Source organism: Ambystoma mexicanum, chromosome 13, assembly GCF_040938575.1.
Source record: "Ambystoma mexicanum isolate Mex_15411 chromosome 13, UKY_AmexF1_1, whole genome shotgun sequence".
Taxonomy (NCBI): Eukaryota; Metazoa; Chordata; class Amphibia; order Caudata; family Ambystomatidae; genus Ambystoma; species Ambystoma mexicanum.
The window spans coordinates 416,468,449-416,493,781 of record NC_090938.1 but is presented as its reverse complement, the minus strand read 5'-3'; the positions used below and the strand labels follow the sequence as shown (position 1 = coordinate 416,493,781).

General features: G+C 45.1%; 1 protein-coding gene across 3 annotated transcripts in view; it reads right to left on the bottom strand.

Annotated features, from left to right (window-relative positions):
- METTL17 (methyltransferase like 17) overlaps positions 1–25,333 on the bottom strand; it is a 480,739-nt gene that overhangs the window by 125,437 nt on the left and 329,969 nt on the right. For all 3 annotated transcript variants that reach the window (XM_069634026.1, XM_069634027.1, XM_069634028.1), the window contains exon 9: positions 21,140–21,247. In XM_069634026.1, coding sequence (XP_069490127.1) covers positions 21,140–21,247 — 108 coding nt within the window. The remainder of the gene's footprint in view (positions 1–21,139; positions 21,248–25,333) is intronic.

Sequence of the window (25,333 nt, the reverse complement as noted above, 5' to 3'; positions counted from 1 at the left end):
CGACCAGGGCATCCTGAAAATAAAGATATATCGTACAAGCCCAGTCCATATATTGTTCACAAGAGTCTTATTTCCTTCTAAATAGTCTACAACACCAATGTATCTGGAATAGCAGAGTTTGACGTCAGGTCGTCGACAGTTTCTCCTTCACCGGCTCCCTTTAAGGCAGGATCCACGGATCGTCGAGATCCCACGAGGAAAAAGGATGAACACTTTCGTTGCGGCAGCAACTTCGGTTCTTGCAGTGCTCGTTAACGATCCGTCGAAAACATCCTGCAGAATGAGGCATGCAGTGCACCTCGATGACGAGTGTTTGTTGCCGCAAAGAGTTAATGAAGAACTTTGGCCCAGCAAGGACGTCAAGTCGTCAGCATCTCTGCGGTCTTCGGGTGGCGGGAAACCCACTGGCGGATTCTCCTCTGTCATCGGTGGCCTTGACGTTCTCCGGCAGGACAAAAGCTGTCGACGAGGATGAACAAGGGAGTACTTGGATCAAATGTTCTTAGGCAAAGGGAGCACTGCGGCTCCGGTCGGCAACGGACTTCAATGTTCGTGATTCGGCGCCGCCCTCATCTCTGGTCGGCAGCCTTTCGTTTGTTTGTCTAGCAGGGAGCTTTGGCAAAGATCAGCTGGTGCATGATGGTCCCTTGTAGCTCGTGAAAAGGTCTGCTAGTCAGGACCTCTCTTGGATCACTTCCTTGAAGGCACTGCAGCTTTCACATTAGCGAAGGACAGCACTAGCGGTTCTTCCTTCAGTGGGCTTCAAAGTTAAGCATCAGTTTCAATTTCAGCTTCTGAACAAATTCTAGCAGTAAGAGGCCCCCAGATATCCGGTTGATCTCCCATTTACTCTGCTGGGTCACACTCACGCAACCAGTCACTCAGAAGGGCATTCAGGCAGTCAGCCAATCGGCTCACAGTGCATTCAGGCCATTCTCCAGCATGGGGTCTGGCATGGATTCGGATTCACATGCTCATGAATATTCCCAGTCAGGCTGGGAATCCTCGGTAAAGAAAAAACCGCATGAGACGCATGCGTCGGGTCCGAGTGCAGGCAGTAAAGGCACAGGGAATGTCTGTCATCCGAAAAAGACATTCTGTAGCTTGCAGCCGGGGCAAACCTTGAAAACAGGTGCCGAGTCCTTCCCCTCCGCATGTCCACGTGGTGTAGGCCTTGAGAAGCTTCTGGAATCCTCCAGGAAGAAACCCAATGAAATTCCCCCTTGAGAGGCGCTGAAGAATCCGGAAATGGGTCCCCGTTAGTCGGAAGTTGGATCAATGGAGCTTGAGACCGAAAAAATAGAGTAAAAATCTTAGAAAAAGCTCAACACACAGTAAAAGCTCGAGAGCTATAGCACGAGGACTCCCAACACGTGAACGTGCGGTAAAGATCTGAAGATGGCTAACAGAGGAGAGGCTTAGGTAGAGGGCAGTCATTGGCTGGGGGCAGCATGACCCAGAGACCAGCGATTGGTTGGTTGTTAGGAGAAAGAAAGTTCAGAAGTGAAAATGAAACAGATTTTTTCTTTATCGAGGATTCCCAGCCGGACGACGGGGAATATTCATGAGCATGTAAATCCGAATCCATGCAAGACCCCATGCTAATCTGAAAGCTGCAGTGCCTTCAAGGAACTGATCCAAGACAGGACCTGGCTAGGAGACCTTTTCACGAGCTACAAGGGACCATCGTGCACCACCTGATCTTTGCCAAAACTCCCTGGTAGACAGACATACGAAAGGCTGCCGACCGGAGACGGGGGCGGTGCCGAATCACGAACATTGAAGTCTGTAACCGACCAGAGCCGCAGTGCTCCCTTTGCCTAAGATGATTTGATCCAAGCACTCCTTTGTTCATCCTCGTTGACCGCTTTCGTCTGCTGGAGAAAGTCAAGGCCGCCGACAACTGAGGCAAATCCGCCGGTGGGTTTCCTGCCACCCAAAGACCGCAGAGACGCTGACGACTCAACGCTCTTGCTGGGCCAAAGTTCTTAATTAACTCTTTGCGGCAACGAACACTCATCGACGATGTGCAGCGCATGCCTCAGCCTGCAGGACGTTTGACGGATCGTCAACGAGCACTGCAAGAACCGGAGTTGCTGCCGCAACAACAGTGTTCATCCTTTTTCCTCGTGGGATCTCGACGATCCGTGGATCCTGCCTTCTTAAAGGGAGCCGCTGAAGGAGGAACCGTTGACGACCCGACATCGAACTCTGCTATTCCAGGTACATTGGGGTTGTAGAACTATTTAGAAGGAAATAAGACACTTGTGAACAATATATGGACTGGGCTTGTACGATATAACTTTATTTACAGGATGCCCCGGTCGGGGGATCCTCCACACAGAACTCTGTCTAGTGGTAGGGGAAAGTATTCTGCCTATTGTTATATCCAACTGCTTTCCTCCCATGTCTATTGTTGGTAACCTTTATTCATTGATTTGTGTGACATTTGACCACGGTACAGTTGATGCACTTTAATGAAATCCGATAGTAATTGTGGTACCAAATAAAAAGGACTATGAAAATGACGCTTTATGAAATAGACAGAATAAGATAGCACTAAAGATTATGACACTGTTGCTGGTTATGAAAGAAAGAGTAGTACAGAGATTGGAGTGGAACAAGATCAGGCAAGGTATACAATAGTTCTCTAGCGTCCTATTAATACTCACAATCCACTGGGATTTAAGATTTTAGGCCCGTCAAGATTCTGGTCAATGGATCGGGTCTAACAGGGAAAGACAGCACATCAGACGCAGGACTGGATCAGCTAGGCCAGTCACCGGAACTGCACAGGATCTGCTCTTTTTTCTGAATATTTCAATTCAGTGGGATTGCGAGTTCATCAGGCAAGCATTTATGGCATCAAGCCAGATAGTTTCAGGATGCTTCCCTACTCCACAGGGATGTAAGGATTAGTTCAGGATTGAGGCCTAACTGATAATGGTTCAGCTACTGCTAGGCCTGGTGATTGGCATCTGGATATGGAAGGATGTTAAAGGCTGGATGTTGAATGCTGGATCAGAGTGCTTCGCTGGAATCAGAAGAGAGAGCACCTATGTGTTGTCAGCTGTCTCCATTTATCCTTTCCAATGACATCACAAAAATGGGTGTATGGGCTGGCTTAACTAAGCCTGCCCCTGTGAACTGGGATTGGATCAGAGCCTCATCTCTGCCTTGCACACGAGTGATTGGATCAAGGAGAGATGTCAAATTTATGGTTTGGTTTTCACAATCCTTAGAAACCTCCCCTAGCCACTAGTATCAAAATCAAATTTTGTCCTAAATACATATTTATACATTTGTAACCTCCATGAAAATCACATACAAGGATTTCATATTTTATGAAGTATCAGTTCTTCAAAATCCCACATCTGAGACCCCTTGTTTCGCCTTTTTTCAGCATTTTGTTAATTTCTCCATGAAAACATTTTCCAAACTTTCTCCAAATTTACACAAATATGCGTATTATAAGAATGTGTGTGCAAAGTTTATGCTAGACTTGTTAAATACCATTGCCATGAAACCACATATATTGCCATTCCTGTTCAGAATATGCTACACAGTTCCACTACGTTTTGCAATGTAGAGCCAAAAATGAGTAACAAATCTGCCCGTTTTATATTTTTCACCATTTCTGATAGCAAGTTATAAGTCTCTAAAAAGTATTAATTACATCTTCTTAGCAGCAAATGGTCCGCCTTTTGTCTGTCACTGGAGCAAGGAGTAGCCCCCACCTTTTTGGGATTTCCTTCTGCAGGCCTATTTTCGACCCTTTCACATGCCCATTTCCTGGCCTGGAGAATCTGCATTGTTCAGTCCTTTGGAGCAGACAAGTCTGCCCTACCCCACAATTATCATATGTCAGTGAGCATCTGCTGAGAGGAATGCCCTTCCGTTGGGTGGAAACCTGTTTTTCAACTTCTTGCAGGCCCAACCAGCCTAAGTTAAAATTTAATTTCTTGACTTGAATCCAGCACAAAACAAACTTGTTGCATCAGATGACAGATAAATTACATTCTTCGCTTTAACGCTGTGGAATCAAGACAACGGAGATCCATGTCCTTTCAGCAAGAGTCCCTTTATATTTGCTAATCCGGCAGATCTTTAGTTTTAGACATCTTTAAAGTTTATAATCAGGAAAGCCCAAAAGACAGAACGGTCATTCACAGGCAATCCGGTTTTGCTGAGAAAATGTTTTGCTTTTAACATTTCAGGACCTTTTACATTCACAGTGCTTCATTAGATTAAGTGGATTTTAGCGCCAAGCAAGATTTTGAATGTTGGACAGTGTTATTTACAGGTATTTTGAAGTTTGAGCAACAAAGTAAATGTCATTTACAGGCTTATTTTGGAGATTCACTTGCAAAGCGCTGCTTCTCCCTCTGCACTCTATATTTACTGGTTATGGAGCCCACTGGCACTTTTTCTGCATCGTGTCCTCTGTTCCACCACACATGCACCATGGGTGGTAGGTTGTCAGCCATCTTTTTGCGTGTTGAAAAACGCGGTTTTTGAGGTTTTGGTGCACACAAGGGTTTTGCTGTCATCTTGCTGTTTCTCGCATCATAGATAGAGTGAGGCCGCATAGTATAGCAGAGTGGGTCAATACATCCCACAGATTCCCCCTCCCAACTTCGTTTTGATTTCTAGTCGTGGGAAGTCAGGCGAGTGGGATGTTCTTTTCTGTCCATGTGGAGAAATTCAGTTGGTTCTCCTGTCAGCGATTGAGGCGACACGCTCTCCTCGCCGGTTCAGGTTGGGATGGGACGATACTCCGGATTCCTTTGGTTTTTCCTACCAGTCCCCGATTGGACCTCCCTGGTGATTCTTGGGATTGTAGTGCCAACACTAGAAACAGAACATAACACGTTTATGAAAATGTTCCCACTACTGTACCCACCCCTCTCAGCAGTGGGAAAGACACATGCATTCCCTAACAATTGGCAATATTCCCCATCTATTATTCAGTGATCATTACTCATTTTCTCATGTGTAATCAATGACTATTTAATAATTTTTCTAAGTGTCTGTTACGCTCAACTGGTATCCACAGGGACGCCACCCAGCCGGGTTACTCGCTGGTATGCTTCTCAGCTTTGCCCTGATGTGGCCTGCAGGGAAGGTTCTGCCTGAAAATACAGGAGGACTGTGTTCAAGACTGACCGACTGGGGTAAGTATCCTCCCTCCACCCCTGTATGATTTCAGTCCCCCTGGCACCCTCGCCTCACCTTATGGTAGAATTAGGCGTGCTCTCCGTCCTGCCTTCTTTGCAGGGGCGCGTTGCCTTTCATGGGCGAGTGCGGTCCAGTTACTTCACTGACGCCGGCCCGTTTGATATAGTTCAGGTAGGTCTTATTGCTGTTCTTCAGTTTTGTTGCTATCCTGCATGCCTTTCTTTGTTTAAAATGTCTCTTTTCTCCCTTAGGTATGCAGAGCTTCAGCGCGGCGAACTGGCTTGGTTGAGCCCCGCTAGTAAATGATGGCACATTAAGAGCGCTATGATGCGGTAAGTAAGCGCTATGCGCAGCGCTGCAAAGTCTTGCCTTTGCTAACCTGGGTTTTCCTTCCTTGTAGGACGCGGTGTTCTTCAGCGCGAGTGGAATGTCCGGAGTGGTGCCAGCTGAGAGGCGACCAGCCAGGTAAGCCTTTTGAGCAGTTTGTAATTTGCAAATGTGTCTACTGCTTTCTTTAATGTTGCCTCTATCTTCCTCTTGCAGGTTGTTCTGTCCTGGAGGCGTGCAGATTCGAGGAAGCTGTTCTCAGTAGCTGCGAGTGTTTAAACATGAAGACTGCAGGTAAGATGCTGCTGCTAATGATGTTCCTGTTGTCTCTTTGCAGGTTCTGCTTCTCCGAGGTTCGAGGGAATAGCTGGACACGGTGAGCGTCACGTTGCAAGCTGCAAAGTAACGCCAAGCGTGTTGTCTTGCTCGGGTGTGGTTTAAATAGTCCCAACAAAATAGTCCAGGTAAAGTAGTCCCTAGGCTACCACACCCAAAACACTAGACCGCATAGCTTGGTTCTTAGGAACCAAGCTATGAATGCCTCCATGCTGGCTGACAATAGGATAAAGTAGTTCCCAAGCACATTGTTTTTCATGGTATATGAGCCTGGCGCCAGGACTGGCCCCATGAGGGCTTTTGAAGTGGATGCCAGGCTCTAGAGGCCAGAGTCCTGACTCCACCTGGCCAATGGGTTTGCCAGAGGGGGTTTTGGGGCGAAGGTCGTGACAGTGTCAGATTTTCCCCCTCTGGGTTTCCGGTACACTCTTCCATCTGCTGCAAAGTATGCCTGGGGTGGCAACTCTCTAACTGGTTTATGTGGCCCAAATTGTCTTCCCCCTCTGTCTAATTGCCCTTGCGGATGCGGATTCTGTGCACAATTTCTGTCCAAGTTGGGAGGAATGTGCACTCTTTGGCTTGGTTCCTTTGGAAATTGTACAAGTAGACCCAGTCTCCTCCTTGATATTCCTTTTTAGTTGTCTTAAGGTCATAGTGGGTCTTCATACTGTCTGCAGATCTTTCTAGATTCTGCTGAGCATACGCAAAAGCATGTTGAAGGTGTTTTCTCAGATTCTCAACATACTCATGAGTTGTGTAGGCATTTATCAAGGTCTGCTCTTGGGTTCTGTAGAGCAGATGCTGGGATAGCACCACCCATCGTCCAGTCATCAGCTCAAATGGAGACATTTTTGTTGCAGAAGAAGGGGTAGATCGGATGGCCATCAGGACAAGGGGTAATCGAATGTCCCAACCTGGCCCAGAATCTGCCATAAACTTTTTTAATAGGCTCACAATAGTTTTATTGTATCTCTCAACTCCACCACTAGAGGACTGGCGGTAGGCAATGTGTAGTTTACTTTTTACCCCAAGTATCTCCCACATCTTTGTCATCACTTCGCTAGTGAAGTGGCTACCTCGGTCTGACTCAATCCTTTGGGGTAGTCCAAAACGCGAGAAGATGGGATTGATCATCAGGGCAGCTGCTGTTTCTGCCTTGCAATTTGGGGCCGGGAGACATTCCACCCATTTAGTAAACAAGCATGTTACGGTCATACTTGTTCCCCCTAGAGGAGCGAATCACGGGCCAGATAAAATCGACTTGCTAATCTGACCAAGGCAGTGTCATCTCCCTCTTTTAGCGGGGAGCACTTTGTGCGAGTGATGTTGGCTGAAATTGTGCACACACAAGACACCCCTTCAAGTATTGGTCGAGGTCCTGCCCCATGTATGGCCAGTATGCAACCTCTCGCAAGATTTCTAATGTCGTATGAAACCCCCGTTGACCGGCTGTGGCCGCATCATGAGCTTGACTTAGCATCAGGCTTCGGAATGAGGTAGGGAACACCCACTCGTCATGGCTAGATATGGATCTCCTCACCAACAAACCGTCTTGGATTTGGAAATTTTTGGACATTATCAACACTCTGAGGTCCTCTTTCCCAATGCAATCGTTATCGGTCAGGGGAATGTTCTCAAGGTCCTGAATGTATTGCTAAAACTTACTAATTATTGGATCCCCTTTTTGAGCCCTAATAAAATCAGCATCTGGGGTCTCCTTACTCCATTGGGCAGTTGAGAGTTCATTGTGAGCATTTGTCTGGGACCGAGTGATAGCAGGCACCTGGATTTCCCCCAACAGGGACTCGATCTCAAGTAGATCCCCTTGGATGGCTCTGGTTTTGGCCAGCTGATCAGCTAGGTCATTTCCAGTTTTGTCTGGTCCCTCTACTTTAGAATGACCCTTAATTTTTTTCCAGTAGATGTTCATCCCATTAGAGTTGACCAGATCATCAATATTTTGTATTAGTTTTCCATGTTTTAATAGTTTGTTAGCACATTGCATGCCTCTGGTTTTCGAGTTAACCAGGTGCTCCATGAACCTGTTCCGTACATAATATGAATCAGTGATTATGACCAGTTCGTGGAGCTGGTGTTTGACAGCAGTGAGGATGGCTTGATGTACAGCCATCAGCTCTGCCACTTGACTACTACAGGGGCCGATTTTGTACCCAGCGGAGGGTTCTGGGGCATCATTCACCCAAGCTTTCCCCATGCCAGCCACAAGTTCCTGTTCCCCCTTGTTGTCAACATGGTAGGAGCACCCATCCACATAGACAGTGGGCATTCCCGTACACTTGTCTTCTTCATAGACCTTGTGTGGGGAATTCAGGTACGCCTCCATGTTGTCCTTGATTTTAAGACTTTCGCCCTCGAGGCAGCTTTCTCTGGCACAATCATGCAAGTCAGCCAGACCTTGCGCGAGGGGACTCTTCTTGTTTTGGCCATATCTGACCTTCACAGGAAAGCCTTGCATTGACAGAATCCAGGAAGTAATTCGGGAATTACTCACATTTCCGGCCTGAATTTTGTCACTTTGAAGATATTGCAACGGCTGGTGTGGAGTCTCCACTATGATGTGTTCCCCCTGGATAAAGGAGCGGTAATTCTTCAATGCCCTCACCGTTGCTAGGAGTGCCTTCTCACAGTCGTTGAATTTTTCTCTACAGAGGATAAAGTCTTACTCGCATGGGAGATTACTTTATTGACCTTGTCATGCTTTTGGTATAATACTGCAGTCAAGCATGTATTTGAGAACCCTGTCTCCAAGAAGAACTCCTGGTTTTTGACAGGGTAAGCTAGGCAAGGCGCTTGTGAGAGGCTTCTTTTGAGTTGTCTTACTGCCTTGGATTGTTCTGGACCCCACTCCCACTTGGCCCCCCCCCTTTCAACAGATGGATCAGGGGTCTTGTGATCTCTGCATAATCCTCAATGAACTTTCTACTGTAATTAGTCAGTCCAAGGAGGCTTCTTGTCTCCCGCAGAGTTGTGGGGTCTTTTAGTTTCTGGAGTGCTTCTACTTTCTTTTCCTAGGGACAGAGACCCTCAGGAGTTATCTCATGCCCCAAGAAGTTGACACGGGTCCTGCACCACTGTGCCTTTTGGAAAGATAGTTTTGCTCCGGCAGCCCTCAACTGTGTCAGAACATAATGGATCTCCACTATGTGTCCCTTCACAGTTGAGCTTTTGATTAGAACATCGTCTACATAGGCCAGGTTACCCCTTTCACCCAAGTCGGGCATGGCCTTATGCAGAAAGATATTCAATTAATTGCCGGAGTTGATGTATCCAAAGGGAGTCCGGGTCCAAGTGTACTGCTGCCCCCCCGAAGGTAATGGCCAGCTTCTATTGGTCCGCCCTAATGACAGGTACAGTCCAGTACCCATTGGTCAGGTCAATAGCAGTGTATACCTTTGACCCCTGGATCTGGGCCAGCCCTTGGTCAATGAAGGGCAGAGGCCATCGGGAAGTGTGGACCCGTTTGTTCAGCTCCCTTAGGTCAGCACAGAGTCTCCACTGGCCACTTGGTTTCAGAATCCTCAGCACCGGATTATTGAAGGTGCTGTGGACTGGACGAATTATCCCACGGGACTCAAGGTTCTTAATTACTTCTGTAAGGGACTCCATTGATGCGAGAGTCAGCGATATTGCTTCACAAACACTAGAGTCATGCCAGGGTCCGTGGGAATTTTTGTTGTGTGGATTTCGGTGCGACCACAGTCATATGAGTCCACCGCAAAGAGATCTTGAAAATCTAACAAAACTTGTTTCAATTTTTGATTCTGCTCCAGAGTCTCACAGGCATCAGCTAGGTCGACGCTAACTTCAACCATCTGCCTGAAGCCCGGAAAGACTTCTGGTTTGGCTATCTCCGCGGGCTCCTCTAGCTGCGTGGAGAAGTTCCTGGTTACAGTACTGACTTGGACTGATGGCTTCAGGTGGGAAAAGCAGTCCTGGTGGACTTGAAAGACCACCTCATCCCTCCTGAAGTCACATCTTCCTTACCATAAGGCAGGAAGAGTACACCAGGAAATTCCGCCCATGCCCGGTGAAGATCCTGTCTGTTGTTGTGTCATTGTCGCTATCACTGTCAAAAAAGTCATTGGGGATTGTCCTACCAGTTCATTACCTAAATCTATGGGAAAATGTTGATCATCAACCGCAATTCCAATAATGGTGCCTGAGCCCAGAGTGATACTCCTAAGGTGGCCGTTATCCACCACTATTGGAATGGTGTCGTGTTCTGCATTGAACAGCGGTGTTGGGTTTAACCCCAACCCTTGCTGTTAGAAATGGGCATTGAGGTGAACATATGCGTCAGGATTTTTCAGTTTCTGTCCTCTTAATTTTTACTTTAAGTCCTAATTGTCAGGTCCGTTCTGGGATGGTGACTTCCTCTCCAATCTAAATTTCAACTGCATATGGCAGCAATTGAGCTGACCGAAATGCTTTCTCTGGTTCATCAAAGTCCATGGGATTACCCGCTAATCGGGACCAGGCTTTGAAGTTTATTAGGTCCAAACTAATGGCAAAGCGATTGAGAATGTCACTGCCTAAATAAAATGCAGCAGGGACATCTCGCACGACCCAACAATTATGGACTATGCTCTTGTTGCCTATGGAAATTTTGAGCATACACTTGCTAGGCAGGAGATGTTTGGAATTGGGGGTTTCCAGGTCCATTTCCCATTTGTCTATCAATTTAAATGTGGGAATGGCTGGATCTTTTGGGAGTTTTCGGAACATGGCCTCGCTGATGAAGCTCTTACCGTTGTTCACGCACACTCGGGCGAGAACAGAGTCCACCCCCCCCCCCCCCCATTTAACTGAATGGGGATGAACAACTGTTCAACAATTTTCTGCAGGTCAGCCAAGCTTTGAGCTGGTTTCTCATTTTGAACTATAGCAGTGGGATTTTCTGATTGTGAATTTGTATAGAATTTCAGAGTATTCCCTTCCAGTGTGGAATGCCACTTGAGACTGGAAGTAAGGTTGATTTTCAGAAATAGAGAGGACTTACCATCAACAGTTTGTTGGCCTACTGCAATTACTGTCACGTCAGGGATTTGGTGGTTTTGGAAATGGAATTCAATTTGGTCCGGTTTTTGTTCAACCATGTGGCATGTGCCATTTAAACTAACATGGTTGACACTATGTTTTAATTGTATTGGTCGGTTATCTGGGTCCAGAGGACCTTGTTTACACAATCTATGAGGGGAGACAATCTACGCAGGATGTCATTCCCTAGTAAGCATGGTGTGCCTTCTGGAGTCACAACTATGACCGGGTGCTTCACCTTGTGCCACCCAATTTTAATGTCTAAATCCGCATTCCCATCGAAGTTCTGCAGTTGTGCAGAAAGAGGGGTGAGAGATGTGGTATCTCTCCCCCCTTCCTGAATTCAGCTGATCAAAGGCCGTTTTTGACAGAAGGGTGGCTTGGGATCCAGTGTCCACCAGTGCCAAAAATGTACATTGCCCCTGTATTTGAACCAGGGCATAACATCTTCCCTCCTTTTCCTCAAGGGGGCAAAGATAATGCACATTTTGGGCCAATTGGTGGGTTAATTTCTCTGCTCTGGACTCTGACAGAGGGGCGATTTGGGCAGGATTTTGTTTAGGATCTTGGGAACCTATAAGAAAAAGGTGACAGTTGGATATTGGGGGAGTTTTGGACTTCCTTGGTTCTGATTCTGGGCTGCTCAACCCCCCCCTTTTTGGAGGCAGTCACCAGAATTGGTTTGGGCCAGGAGATTTTCTGGCTGGTCATTCTGGGGTTCAATGATGGGCGGTTTTAACTCAGTCCCCACATCTACCCAGTCTGGATCAGGATCTCTCTGGACCCATTTTTCTTTGGGAGGAGTTCCCCCATCCCTGAAGGAGAAGATCCTTTTCCCAGAATCCTCTGACAAACCCTCTCCTCAGTTAGGAGGGAAGTATCCTGGGTTGGCAGCTGCCTGGTTGGATACCCCCCACCCCCTTCGGCTGGGGGAGTCCACACATAGCCCCAGGATTGGTCTTCTGCCCTTGTAGCGGGGACTGAATATAGTCAGGGGAGTTAGGGGCCCCATTTGTGGGGTTACCTCTCCGACTACTTGTTTGGGATTGGCCTGAGGGCTTTCTCTGTCTTTGGTTAGGAGGATTTTGCACAGGAATATTTTTTAGGCCCACCATCTCCCGATCTAAAATGGGGGCAACCTTCACCTCTGCCACCTTAGCAGCAGCAGGGGTGTTGGTTGGCTTGGGGTTTTTATTGGTACTTTTATTTTCTACCGGTTTCTGCACTTCATAAATGCGAGTTGCTTGTTCAATGACCCAGTCTAGTGATCTCTTCTCATGAAAGTCCTTCACCAGCTGGGTCATGATGTATTTAGGGAGTGCATGAAAGAAGGTATTGATGAACTCCCTTACTGTCTGTGCGCACTCTCCTGGTGGTCTGCGTAAAGGCACCAACTCTTGTACAAATTCTTGTACAAATTCTTATAGGGCCTGGTCTTCCCCACATTGCAGATTGTAGGCCGCTTTGCGGGCCTCTTGAGGGTTTCTATGTATGGATAAATGCATTAAGATGGCCACCCTATAGGTGGACCATCTTGAGTGGTTCTGATCCTCCAGCCCCGCAAAGAAGCTGGAGTATTCAGGGGAAAATGTCCACTTGACATATTGAATGCAACTTTGGCTATCCTTCAGGTGGAAAGTATCCATCATTTGCTCAGTACCCAAGGGGTTGTTTTCTGTTCAAATGTATACAAATGGTGATATTTAAAGAATATTTATTCAGCAACAATGGTCAAAACTACTAGCTGCCTAGTGAAGTAACTCCTCAAACTGGCCCACATTGGTCAAATAAGTGGCCCATTTTTACTGGCCTACACTAGCATTTTTGGTATGGTCATCTCCCTATTGCCATAAAGGCCAGTCCAAGACTGCCGGCTCATCCATAATGGGTGAGGGGGCATCCACCCACTGGACACCTCACCCATTATGGAGGAGCCGAGAAGCCAGCCCAGTAAACACTGAGCACTCCCTCAGCTGCTTTTTCCAGCTGAGGGAGTGCTCCTGGGCTGGCTGAACATACAAAGTGAAACTCGTTTTGCCATTGACAGTTCATTTCCCCAGCCACACATGATCACTGAGCCATTCAACACTGGGGGTGGGGGTGTTTTGATTCACCAGCCTTACATAGCTCATTGGAAATGCTGGCTGGGGCACTGCATGTATGTATGTGCGAGGGGGTGCTCCTGCGCCTCCTCGCACATATGGGCAGAGCAACCTGGAGCGGGGCATTTTAGCGACCGCGCGATGTACGGTTTTTATTTAAATGTGTATGGATGTGTGTACGGTTGTGTTATGGGACTGTGGTGGGAGCAGGATGGGCGGCAGCACTGGGATAGTGGTGGGAGTAGGGTGCGGTGACGGCACGCAAAAGTTCATAGCGATTTTTACATACTGTCCATCTGGCACTTTGGGGGTGGGGGGCGGCCTGCCCAAACTTTGCTCAGGGGGGGCCCAGGCCAAAAAAGTTTGGGAATGGCTTGCAGAATATGGGGGCCTAGTCTCTTGAGACCTGTGGCACTCAGAAGAGTCTTCTGACTCTCCCTTGCTCCCAGGATTGTCCGAGTACCCCCACCTTCACTGCCCTAGCTGGCAAGAGGTTTTTAAGATACCCTTGGTGGGTCTCATGGAGTTCCCCACCAAATTTGACAGACTGATCCCATGGCAGGCGTATTTTTGAGGATCCAATTCTCTGATTCTCCCCTCACTGGAGTCTTCCTGATCAGAGAGGTTAGCCCTCACATTTGGGAATCTGTACAGCGATGCCCGCCCATTCATTTCTGGGAGGCGCTGTTCTGTCAGTCCCATATTTCCGATTGTGCTGAAGTCTACCATCCCCATGGCCCTTGGACATGAGGGTGGCAGAGTCCATGGAACTTAAGGGATTAAAGTCCCTGATGACAGGGGTCCTGAGGTTATGTTCAGGGGTTTCTCTGTCCCTTCTAACCTCATCTCTTTCAGCCCATATTTCCCGACGACATGCCAAAATCTGACCCTTTTGCTCCTCTGGTCTCAATGATTTGCTCCTGTACGGCTATCTGTTTGTGGAGCCTGTCATTCTTTTCACAGAGAGCCTCATTGTGTTTCTGTGCTTCCTGACTGGATTGGAAATATTGGGCCAATTTTTGCTGCAGGAGACTCACCTCCTGAGTTTGGTCCTTATTGGTCTGAGTGTTCTTTGCCAGAGCATCCTCCACCTGCTTGGTGTGCTCGAGTAGTTTTTCATAATAAGTTTGAATTTCACTAAACTCCTGAAGGGCCAGCTTTCTTTCCTCTAACTTAGTTTTTAATTGGCTGACTTCCTGGCCTAAATCGTCCCTCTCCTGAGTTAGAGTGCCCCTCTGCTCAGCCAGGTCATCCCTCTGTTTTTAAATGCACTAGATTTCTGGCGCTCCTCATCAAATTCCTCTTGATGTCTTTAATAATTAATTTATTATTTTCCTCTTTCAAGAATTCTAGGCGGTTTTGTAGGGTGGCTACCTGCTCTGCACAGGCTCTGTTAAAGGTTAATTGCTGCTCCAACTTCTGTTGACTCTATTGTAGAGTCAAGCCTTTCCTGATACTCCTCTTGCAGTATCTGTAATTTGAGATCTTGTTCTACATTCTTTTGCTGCAAGAGAGCCAGATCTTCTTAGAGTGTGGTGATATACTGCTTAGCCTCTGTTTCTGATTCTTTGTTATCCTGGAGCCTTTGGACTCTGCAGAGCAGATTGGTCTGGATTTTCTGCAGTGCTTCCCCTTGTCCCTTTGACAAATCAATATTGTCTGTGTGCTTTTCCTGTATGACCCCTATGTGGAGGTACAGGTAGGCCGCTATTTTGGCAATTTTACACTGCTCCTCTTATTTAGGGGCCATATATAAATTCTAAATTATTATTATTATGTACAATTCGCTAAGCGCTTGATGTAATGGACCCTTGTCCTGCCAAGTATCAAGGTCGATTGCAGTGACTGGTTTTATTTCCTGCAACCATACTTGTTCATCCTGTTCTGGCCACTCACCCCTGACATTTTGTGTAGAAAGTGTTCCCTAGCAATATTAATTTTCACTGGGTTTGCCATTCCAGAAATATTAATTTACTTCTGACTTATCTCAGGATTAATTTACTTTTGCAAACAGGCCCAATTCTTTTGAGTATTTCTTTTGAGGGGTGCTTGTACAGTGTAGCACAGTATGCCAACCAAGCAAGGTGTATGTACCCCGCCACCTAGTATGCTTTGTTAGCCTGTCACGAGTGGTATGTCAAATTCAGGATCCCGGACCCAAGCCCCCAAGCCGTAAGTGATTTCAATCAGGCATACACCCAAGTCTCGCCTAGCATGTAGTGCGCAAATGAAACCCTTATTTATAAGTTCAATATTCTGAATCATATACCACTCATATCACACCCTTCTCAAAATACATCCCGGGTCATACTGAACCAGGATTCAGGCTAGTTTGCAACAGTAAATATTAATTTATTTAGAATTTAAAATCACAATATATTTTTAATAGGTAACAACAATCCCCAATGGGTGACAAGAACAATGAATAATATCGTTAATACACTGGGAATCAGGTAATGAACACAAAAAGAATGCAGCAAAGAGAATAATACTTTTGGGTTGGTTTGGAACAGATAGCACTGCGGTTAGAAGGTCCCCCTGCAACACCCCAAAAGGAAATTTAATTAGATGTGAGGAGAGAGCAGGTACTCAGGAATAATGCAGACCAAACAGAATTTCACTCCCACCTTCCCCCCTTAAACATAAGAGAAAAAACGTAATTGACTTTTCAACTGTCAGAATTGGCTTTGAAAGTGGCTGAGCAAAAACACTAAATTTGGTCAAAAATGCTTACATTATTATACATTTCTAAGGGAGCCGCTTTGAACGATGTAAACAATCATAAGCAATGACTTAATCAAAAGAAAACATTTGGAATCTCAAAGGCAAAGTGGAAATAATTTAAAGGAAATTCACACGTGTAAAATGTAAATTTGCGGCAAACTTTTACTTGTGCGATTTTTGATATAGCGGGTGAACGTTATAGTGTTTCGCACTGCGGTTTTGGGTTGTAGATGTAGCGAAGGATGTTAGGTATCAGTTGGAATTTAAATTTTGTTTCTATCTTAATAACCGAGGGAGTTATGGAGGTTTTAGTGAGAGATGTTTTTGGGAAATAAAGACACGAATTTGGACAAAAAAATCAGTTCAAAACCAGAAAATATAGCTTATGCTTCTACTCAAGACTAGAGCATGCAGACTAGACAAGGTCGGGCCGCAGTAAGCTCTTATACGGATTCATGACTTCAGTAACAGATCCCCAGCACCTTCCCAGACGGAACCAGTCCACACACTCTAAGTGGGATTTTTGGATGAGATTTACACAAATAAAAATGACTATGAAAATGACGCTTTAGCAAATAGACAGAATAAGGTGGCACTAAAGATTGTGACACTGTTACTGATTATGAAAGTAAGTAGTTCAGAGATTGGAGTGGAACAAGATCAGGCAAGGTATACAATAGTTCTCTAGCATCCTATTAATACTCACAATCCACTGGGATTTAAGATTTTAGGGCCGTCAAGATTCTGGTCAATGGATTGGGTGTAACAGGGAAAGACAGCACATCAGGCGCGGGACTGGACCAGCTAGACCCGTCACCGTAACTGCACAGGATCTGCTCTTCTTTTTTCTGAATTCATTGGAATCAGAAGAGAGTGTCCCTATGTGTTGTCAGCTGTCTCCATTTATCCTTTCCAATGACATCACAAAAATGGGTGTATGGGCCAGCTTAACTAAGCCTGCCCCTGTGAACTGGGATTGGATCAGAGCCTCATCTCTGCCTTGAGCAGGAGTGATTGGATCAAGGACAGATGTCAAATTTATGGTTTGGTTTTCACAATCCTTAGAAACCTCCCCTAGCCACTAGTATCAAAATCAAATTTTGTCCTAAATACATATTTATACATTTGTAACCTCCACGAAAATCGAATACAAGGATTTCATATTTTATGGAGTATCTGTTCCTCAGAATCCCACAGCTGTGAGACCTGGTTTCACCTTTTTGCAGCATTTTATCAATTTCTCCATGAAAACATTTTCCAAACTTTCTCCAAATGTACACAAATATGCATGTTTACCATAAGAATGTGTGTGCAAAGTTTAACAATTCTAGCATAAACACTGTTTCCATAAAAGCACATATATAGTCATTCCTGTTCAGAATATGCTACACAGTTCCACTGTGTTTTGCAATGTAGGGCCAAAAATTTGAGTAACAAATCTGCCTGTTTTATATTTTTCACCATTTCTGATAGCGAGTTATAAGTCTCTAAAAAGTGTTCATTACATCATCTTAGCAGCAAATAGTCCGCCTTTTGTCTGTCACTGGAGCAAGGAGTAGCCCCCACCTTTTTGGATTTTCTTCTGCAGGCCTAGTTTACGACCCTTTCACACTTCCATTTCCTGGCCTGGAGAATCTGCCGTTGTGCAGTCCTTGCGAGCAAACAAGTCTATCCTACCACACAATTATCATATGTCAGTGAGCATCTGCTGAGAGGAATGCCCTCCCCTTGGGTGGAAACCTGTTTTTCAACTTCTTGCAGGCCCAACCAGACTAAGTTAAAATTTAATTTCTTGACTTGAATCCAGCACAAAACAAACTTGTTGCATCAGAGGACATAGATAAATGACATTCTTAGCTTTAATCCTGTGGGGTCAAAACAACAGAGATCCATGTTCCTTTCAGCAACAGTCCTTTTATATTTGCTAATCCGGCAGATCTTTAGTTTTAGACAACTTTAAAGTTTATAATCAGGAAAACCCAATTGACAGGGGCTGTCATTCACAGGTAGCCCCAGTGTGGCTGCACACATATTTTTGACAGGAAATGTCATTCACAGGCAATCCGGTTTTGCTGAGAAAATGTTTTGCTTTTAACATTTCAGGACCTTGTACATTCACAGTGCTTCATTAGATTAAATGGATTTTATCGCCAAGCAAGATTTTGAGTGTTGGACAGTATCATTTACAGGTATTTTGAAGTTTCAGCAACTAAGTAAATGTCATTTACACGCGAATTTTGGAGTTTCACTTGCAAAGCGCTGCTTCTCCCTCTGCACTCTACGTTTACTTGTCATTGAGCCACTGGCACTTTTTCTGCATCGTGTGCTATGTTCCACCACACATGCACCATTGGTGGTAGGTTGTCAGCCATCTTTTTGCGTGTTGCAAAACACAGTTTTGGAGGTTATGGCACGCACAAGGGTTTTGCCGCCATCTTGCTGTTTCTCGCACCATAGATAGCAGAATGAGGCAGCATAGTATAGCAGAGTGGGTCAATACATCCCACAATAAAGAGCAGGAGTACAGGCACCCCCCTCCAGTCTTTACACAGGGTTGGATCCCTTTCCTCAGGATCAATTTAAGATGTTTTAGAAAAGTTATTTTCACTCACCAGGTAATACTCCAGGTGGAATACAGTTTTTTTACATCCAATATGTCCTTCACTTGGCAAAGTAACTTTCTTAGTTTCAAAAAAGGTTTGTCACTCTTAGGACAATTGTTAAAGCTTTCATAGCCTTCTACTGGATAAACCAAAAAGTCTTCCTTCATCAAATTGGAAAGTCAATGGAAAAAGATGATTTTATCAGAACACCAATCACTTCATCACATGGCATTTCTTCTACATTACCAACACCTTAATCAAGATGATTCATTCAGAATGTCTACCTCACTCAGGATGGTTGTAGAATAGTTCATCAAAACACACTAGTGGAATTGCCACTTCTTTTCCACCGCAATGTTCACAACCTTCTACCACAGTCACATTACTTCAACTCCTCTTCTTCCTGGCCCACTAACCTCCCAGGACTAACCACTATATGTCCCTTCATGGTGTACTCGCCTGCCAGGATAAAACTCATACTACTATCTTCTGGAATAAGTCTTTTGACTTGTAACACATCTTTCATACACCTGTTGTTTCAGAGTACAATGATACTTACATTGATCTGTTTGCAATAGGCAATGCAGGTTACATTTTTCTAACTTTTGATCCTTTCTATAAGGGAGGCTTGGAGGCATTTCTTCAATACCCCAACACCCTGGGACCTCGAGCCATTGTGTGGTGCATGGGGTTCCGAAGTCCGAATCCATCGGAAACTGTGGTAGCCTCCTCCTGGCTCTCCAGAGAAAAGATCTGAATCCCTGAAGTCCCGTCACCTGAGTGCAGGACCAAGAGAGCGGATAGAATCCGACCGGCGATACTCCTCCTTCTGGCTGCTGTAAAAAGGCACCAAAACCACAGAGCCGCGTGAATCCGTGAAGTATCTGTTGCTGGAAGTCTCTGCTGATGACTGCTGCTGCAAATTCCCATCCAGTGTCCAGTTCTTTCATCTCCAGACCAAGAATCTGGTGCATCCTGAAGGCATCCACCCAGAAGTTCAACTTTTCTACTTATGTACTGCGCAGGCTGGAGTATTACTTACCTTAAGTCTGGTGTGCATCCTGTGAGGCCGAGTGGGTGATTCATGTGGTTTGGAGTTTGCCCTTACCACTTGCCCAGGAGTAATGCTGAAACACATAGGGGCCTTCTCAGAAGCCTCTGAACACTTAAGTGAATACTTACTTGTTTAAAGAACATCTCCTATGAAACTTTGATTTTCTTGCAACTGAACCCCATGTCACCCTGCCTACAGCTGGCACCTAGACCACTAGGGTCCCTCTTCTACCTCAGAAAACTCATGCAATAGACCGGGGAAGGACTGGATAAGGAACAGATTCTGTCTGGAAATGTACAAGTGTAAATGAACTTACATGCTGAAACAATTAGTGTGGTAACTGTATCTCTGTGAAAGAAGAAGTTACAAAGTGTACTTCAGTTACCTTTGAGGTGCAGTGTACCCTCTAAAAAGTATATAAATTGCTTTACTTTGAATGATGTTTTCCCCCCTTTTGAAAAGTGATAAGTGTGGGTACTGTTTTATCATTGCTTAACTGAATGAGTGTACAAGCTTACCAATAGGGTTTAACTACCTGCAATAACATTGTGTACTTCTCAAAGTGTACCAGAGGTTGTTGCTTTCCCTGATCTGCGTTATACAGACCTAAAACAGTCCTTGAGGTAATACTTGCCTCAAAGTTGCTTGAAGCACCTCTTAAAAGTAAGTGGTTACTTACCTTGAATTGCTGCTGCTCTTCTAACCTTGTAACACTGGGTTGTGCCTCCCCTGAAACTGCTTAGAGCAGTCCCAAAATAGTTAAAGGGTCCATTACTTACCTTAAAATACGTTGTGGCTTTCTTAAAGTGTAATTGGGTTTTACTTTCCATGAATTGCTGAAGGAATTCAAAAATAGTTGTGTTAATACTTGTCATTGAGTAGTTTAAGGCCTCTCCAGAAAGTATGAGTTGTTTTGCTAACTCAGAACTGAGTTCTAAAAGGTTATGTTGCAAGGAGCATACGTGTAACAGGGTTGGTTTATTAAGTGATTTCTTAACTGTGTGCCACTGCTTGACTGACAGGGTCTACTACCCTTGAAAAACATACTGCATTCAAAAAGTATATGTAACCTGGTTTTACTCCCCAGGAATAGCTGGTTGCATTCTAAATGTGTTATAGTTTGGACTCAACTTGAACTACTGATTGCTATTCTTAATAAGGTTATACTTTGGGTTGTATCCTTTAAGTAAGGAGTTGGTTTTTATATAATTATGTTTATATGATATGTTAAAATACGTATTTCCCCAAGATGTATCTGGGCCTACTTGTATTTAAAGAAACCATTTATTTTTTTTAATATATAGTGTTTCTTTGGACCATAAGTATGCTACAATTTCTATGTACCAAGCTACAGCCCTCTCTGCCTCGTAAAATGAGCATGGCTGTGCCATCCATGCTAACTCCATCCTCAGGTGGTACAGCCTTATACTAAGACTAGAGCTTATGTACTGCCTCCGATGTATCGTTTTTACAAAGTCTGGGAGGGCTTTAGAAAAACTGAACACTTGCCTAGCTCTAGACTCTCCTGTTTATCTGAACAGTTCATCTTGCTCTACTACTTCATACTCATGAATCAGGGGCAAACACGTAAAATAAGCAACAAAGCTGCACCAACCATATTTTAAACTCTAGCCATCATCGTTGAACGTCAGAATCGTTTCCTCACACCTACCATATTTATCCGCTCACCATCCATCTCAAAACAATGAAATAGCTGGCAATAAAAATCATGACCCACAATGATATTGGGTACTCACCAGATAACCATCTGTCTTTCTCCACAGAGTTTCGATCGTCTGAACGCGGTCTCGTTGACTTGGAAGTTCATTGAGAGAGTAGGCCGAAACAATCAGGTCATACCTAACCTGGGGGAAAAGACAAGGTTAACCATTCTTTTGAGAGACAACCTGCATGTGTCTGCAATCTTCTGAAAGCAATGGACATGTAATTAACAGGAATAACGTCGGCTGGGTTGAATTACAGTGTTTCCAGTCTAAAATGAGCATTACTGGTGAAAATAACATTGTATTTTAAAATTCAGCAGACATTATTGTTAGCGTGTTTGTTTACTGGGGTTGGGCACACCTTTGCTTATTGTAGGCTGAGGTAGACTAGTCTTTAAAATATCTAGTAAACCTCTTACATGCCGGTTTGTTTTAAAGGCTGGTAAATATGGGGCAGAGTCCTCAGAAGTTTAAGTTAATGTAAAATTAAACACATAACTTGATGAGTTATGCCAACCTTATTCAAAGACACTAAAGCCAGAAGGGACTTCACTGTTTGCCTCATCAAAATAATGGCATCTTTAACAGATGCCTGATGCACAATCGTAATCATTATAGTTTGTGGCTTATGTAAGGTATCTTTAATTAGAATCTAGTTGAGATGGATTTCCAAAGTCAACCCTGCGGGTCAATTTTGGAAGGCCAACTTATTATGAATGACAATGAAATATAGTCAAACCCAATCAAGATAGGTAGCGGAGCAGGTAGGCTTAGACTCACTAGGGGTGTGTGGGAGTAGTTTACGATGAGTCCACATAGTAAGCATTCCTGGAATTATTGGTATTCTACGTGATTGGATGATGCCAGTGATTATATTTCAAAGTTCAAAAAAGGTAAGTAAAGTTCAGGTAAGTAATTTACTCAATCTCAATACACTAAGAAAGCCTAGGAAGGGATCCCTGACCGGTCACCACCAAAGTCAGGAAAACGGGAGATAGGGACAGGGCTTTACGTCCATGCCACCCTTTGGGGTGCAGGAGGAAGGGAGGAACCGGTATGTTTTTTGTACCCCGACTCAGATTTCTCCAGGCACCACTGCTTAGGTTCCAGATTCCATTGGGGACACCTACTTCTGTGCTTGATCATTGTTGACGGGGGGGGCTTAGAGGTCACTTCGGCATCAGTATTTAGTTTGTCAGTTGTGGTGGTTGAATTTCTGTTCTAGGCACCATCCAGCTGAACATCCAGGCGAAGAAAAGTTGACAACTCCTGCGGGACAGGCGACCTCATGACACCTCCAGGGATAAACGAAGACGGATTGCAATGGGAGTCACCAGGGCAGGCAGTGACAGGCGACCTTCCAGGGATGAACAAAGGAGTAGGCCCTCTACAGCTTCCATTGATACAAGACCGCTGAAAACGCAAGGGCAGGCATCTTGGCGTACAGGCTGAAGATCCTTCAAGTTCAAAGGATGCACTTGGAACGACGACAGCTGCAGAGAGGTAGACCAGGAGAGAGCTACCGGTTGGTCCAGGGACCCGTCCGAAGGCTCAGAAGGAACAGATCCTCAAGGGGTTGAGGCTGGTTGTTCTCACCAGTACTCGAGTCGAAACATCAACTATGGCCTTCTTCAGATCAGGACAGAGGAACAGGGCTTCACCGGGACGTCACTGAAGTTGGTACTGGTGAACCGCAGGAGTCGTCCACCGGCAGTCAGTGGCTGTACTTTTTTATAGGGGTTTGACTCAAATGATGATCTGTCTAATGGCTACAGGAATCTTCCTTTTATCCAATTGTAAGGATCTGCACCATTCAAACGGATCATGGCTATTCAACTATGGATAATCACTGCCGCAAGATCTGCCCAGCAACAGATCTCAGTCAGCCAGTGTACTCGGACCAGACAGACCCAGCCCCCACATCCGGGCTCATACAAAAACCACCTTTGCCCAGGGAAGCATCAGATTTATCCAGGAATTTGAGACCCGAGAGGGCAGGAATAAGTTAAAAGAACAATATGGCCAAATGACATGGGAAAATCGTGTGGCACAGCTTTCGTATGGCGCTAGCCACCCTTAGTTGCCATTTGGGGTAATTGCAAAAGTGCACAGGTAAAAAGGTAAAAACACAGTAGAAAAATACCACTGCCACCAGCACATCCTGTACACATTGTATTTATAACCCACAAATTACAATAGGAAAAAATGAGGATACATCACTTTGGGGGTGATGTGTGCAGGTGTAAAAATACATGCAATACATAGAGACAATCTCTCAGTACCGATAGTCCTATGGGCTGATGAGTCTCCCATAAAATTAGCACAAAGCAAGGAAGTAAAGATGTAGGCTAGACTTACCTCCAGGAAGTCTGAAAAGTCAGGTCAGGAGTCAAAACAAAGCAAAAAATATAGGGAAAGCAGCAAAAAGAAAATATGTTTTAAACAGGCGCCAACATTCTCCAGCAGGTAAGCAGACATGCTCGCCTTCCAAAAAAAATAAATAAACAGTATTGAGTGTAGGAAAAACGGTTCTCCTGTATGCTCCTTCACTTACAGGGGCTAGCTTTTGCTAGCCCACCAATACCATTTGAAGGTATTCCCATAAAAACATCAAACACCCAGGCTCAGCTCTTCCCAGAATTGTAGTGGCCTGATCAGGGCCAGGAACTGGTTCTAACCCCAATGGAGGCTTAACTAATGAAGTTCCTAAAACAAAATGGCTGAGAGTAAAACTTTAAAAAAACATTAGTACCCACAATTGCTACCATAAAGGCCTATTTGGCTAGTTATGTAGTAAATCATCTTGCATCCCTAACAAAACCAAACTACTAGCTGATACTAGCCTACCACTGGAACCATAACTTTACTTTCAATGGGGATTACTGCAACCAATTGATATGAAGTGCTATGGGAGCCTGATGTGATCCCACAGTAGTTAACCAGTTCATGGGGCAATACAAGACAGGCCATGCACTTGCACCCACCCATTCAGGTTTAGACGAGTAGGCCCTCATGTGGAGGAGATTCATTAGAGATATATTTGTAATCTGGAGGGGAAATAAAAAATCTAGCTTAGTTTTTATATAATGAACTGATCTGCACACATGGCGAACAAATGATTACAATCTTAGACTTGGAGATTCGGATTCTGGAGTGTAATATTGAGAACTGAACATATCATAAGGAAAGTGAGGTACTCCATGTTACCTGCAACAAAACGCAGACCCATTCGGAATATACCCAAAGGGGAGATGCTTGGAGCCAGGAGAAATTGCAGCCCAATTGAGGATTTTGAGAGGGATGCTAGGTACTAGATTTGATCAGTCGAGGTTATGAAGAGAAATAAAGGTGTTTCAGAAGCCCTTGAAAAAGCCAGAAAGCAAGAGATAAAGGGATTACTCAATCCCAAGGCTGCCAAAAATACTCACAATGAAGAAACTGTCTGGTTCATCAGGCAACTCCGCAAGAAGACTATTTTCAAAATTCTGAGAAAGCATTCAAGGATTCTACTTCTAGATGATGGTATGAGGAATTACATAAAGGACACACCAGAGATGGTATTAAAAAGACAGGGATCTGTGGTTTCCTGCATGTTGTCTGCTGGGTGCTGTATGTGGAATGCCTGATGGAAGTGTGTGAGGGTTTTCCGAGAGTGACGGTTGGAGGGGGACTTCAGCATGGGACTAGAGCTGTTAAGATGTGTACTCTCGTGGTTCCAGTCTTTGTCTTAACTTGCAACGGAAGATTAAAGTAGACTTTCCTTTTGTACTTACTGCCTCCACCTCGTTACTGGGTCTGTGTACAATGCTGAATGCTTCATTTTGGCGATGAGAATGGTGAAAGCCAGACCTAGATTGAAATGTTGTGCTTTCTTGGTGGAAGGCCTTTCCTGGTGATGAGTGTGTGTGTCAGGAAGTGCAGAGGGGATTTTCAGCAGAGTATCAGGAGCCCAGTAGCTTCCAGGAGGTATCAAGTGGCTTGGCAGAGTCCATCAGTGGTGTCGCCGGAGGCTGGAAGATGGTGTTGGGGGACCCAGTAGAAGTCCTGTGCCCATCCAGGTCCTAGTAGCGTCAGCAAGGAAATGCCGGGATATTCAACCTGTTTGTGTCGGGTGGTGCAGTGCCTTGGAGCAGTGGGAGCTCCTTTTGAGGTTCGTGCTCCAGCAGCTGCAGGTGGAGGGCTGCCAGAGGCTTGGGCTCTATGGTGGGACGTGGAGCAGTAGCAAGG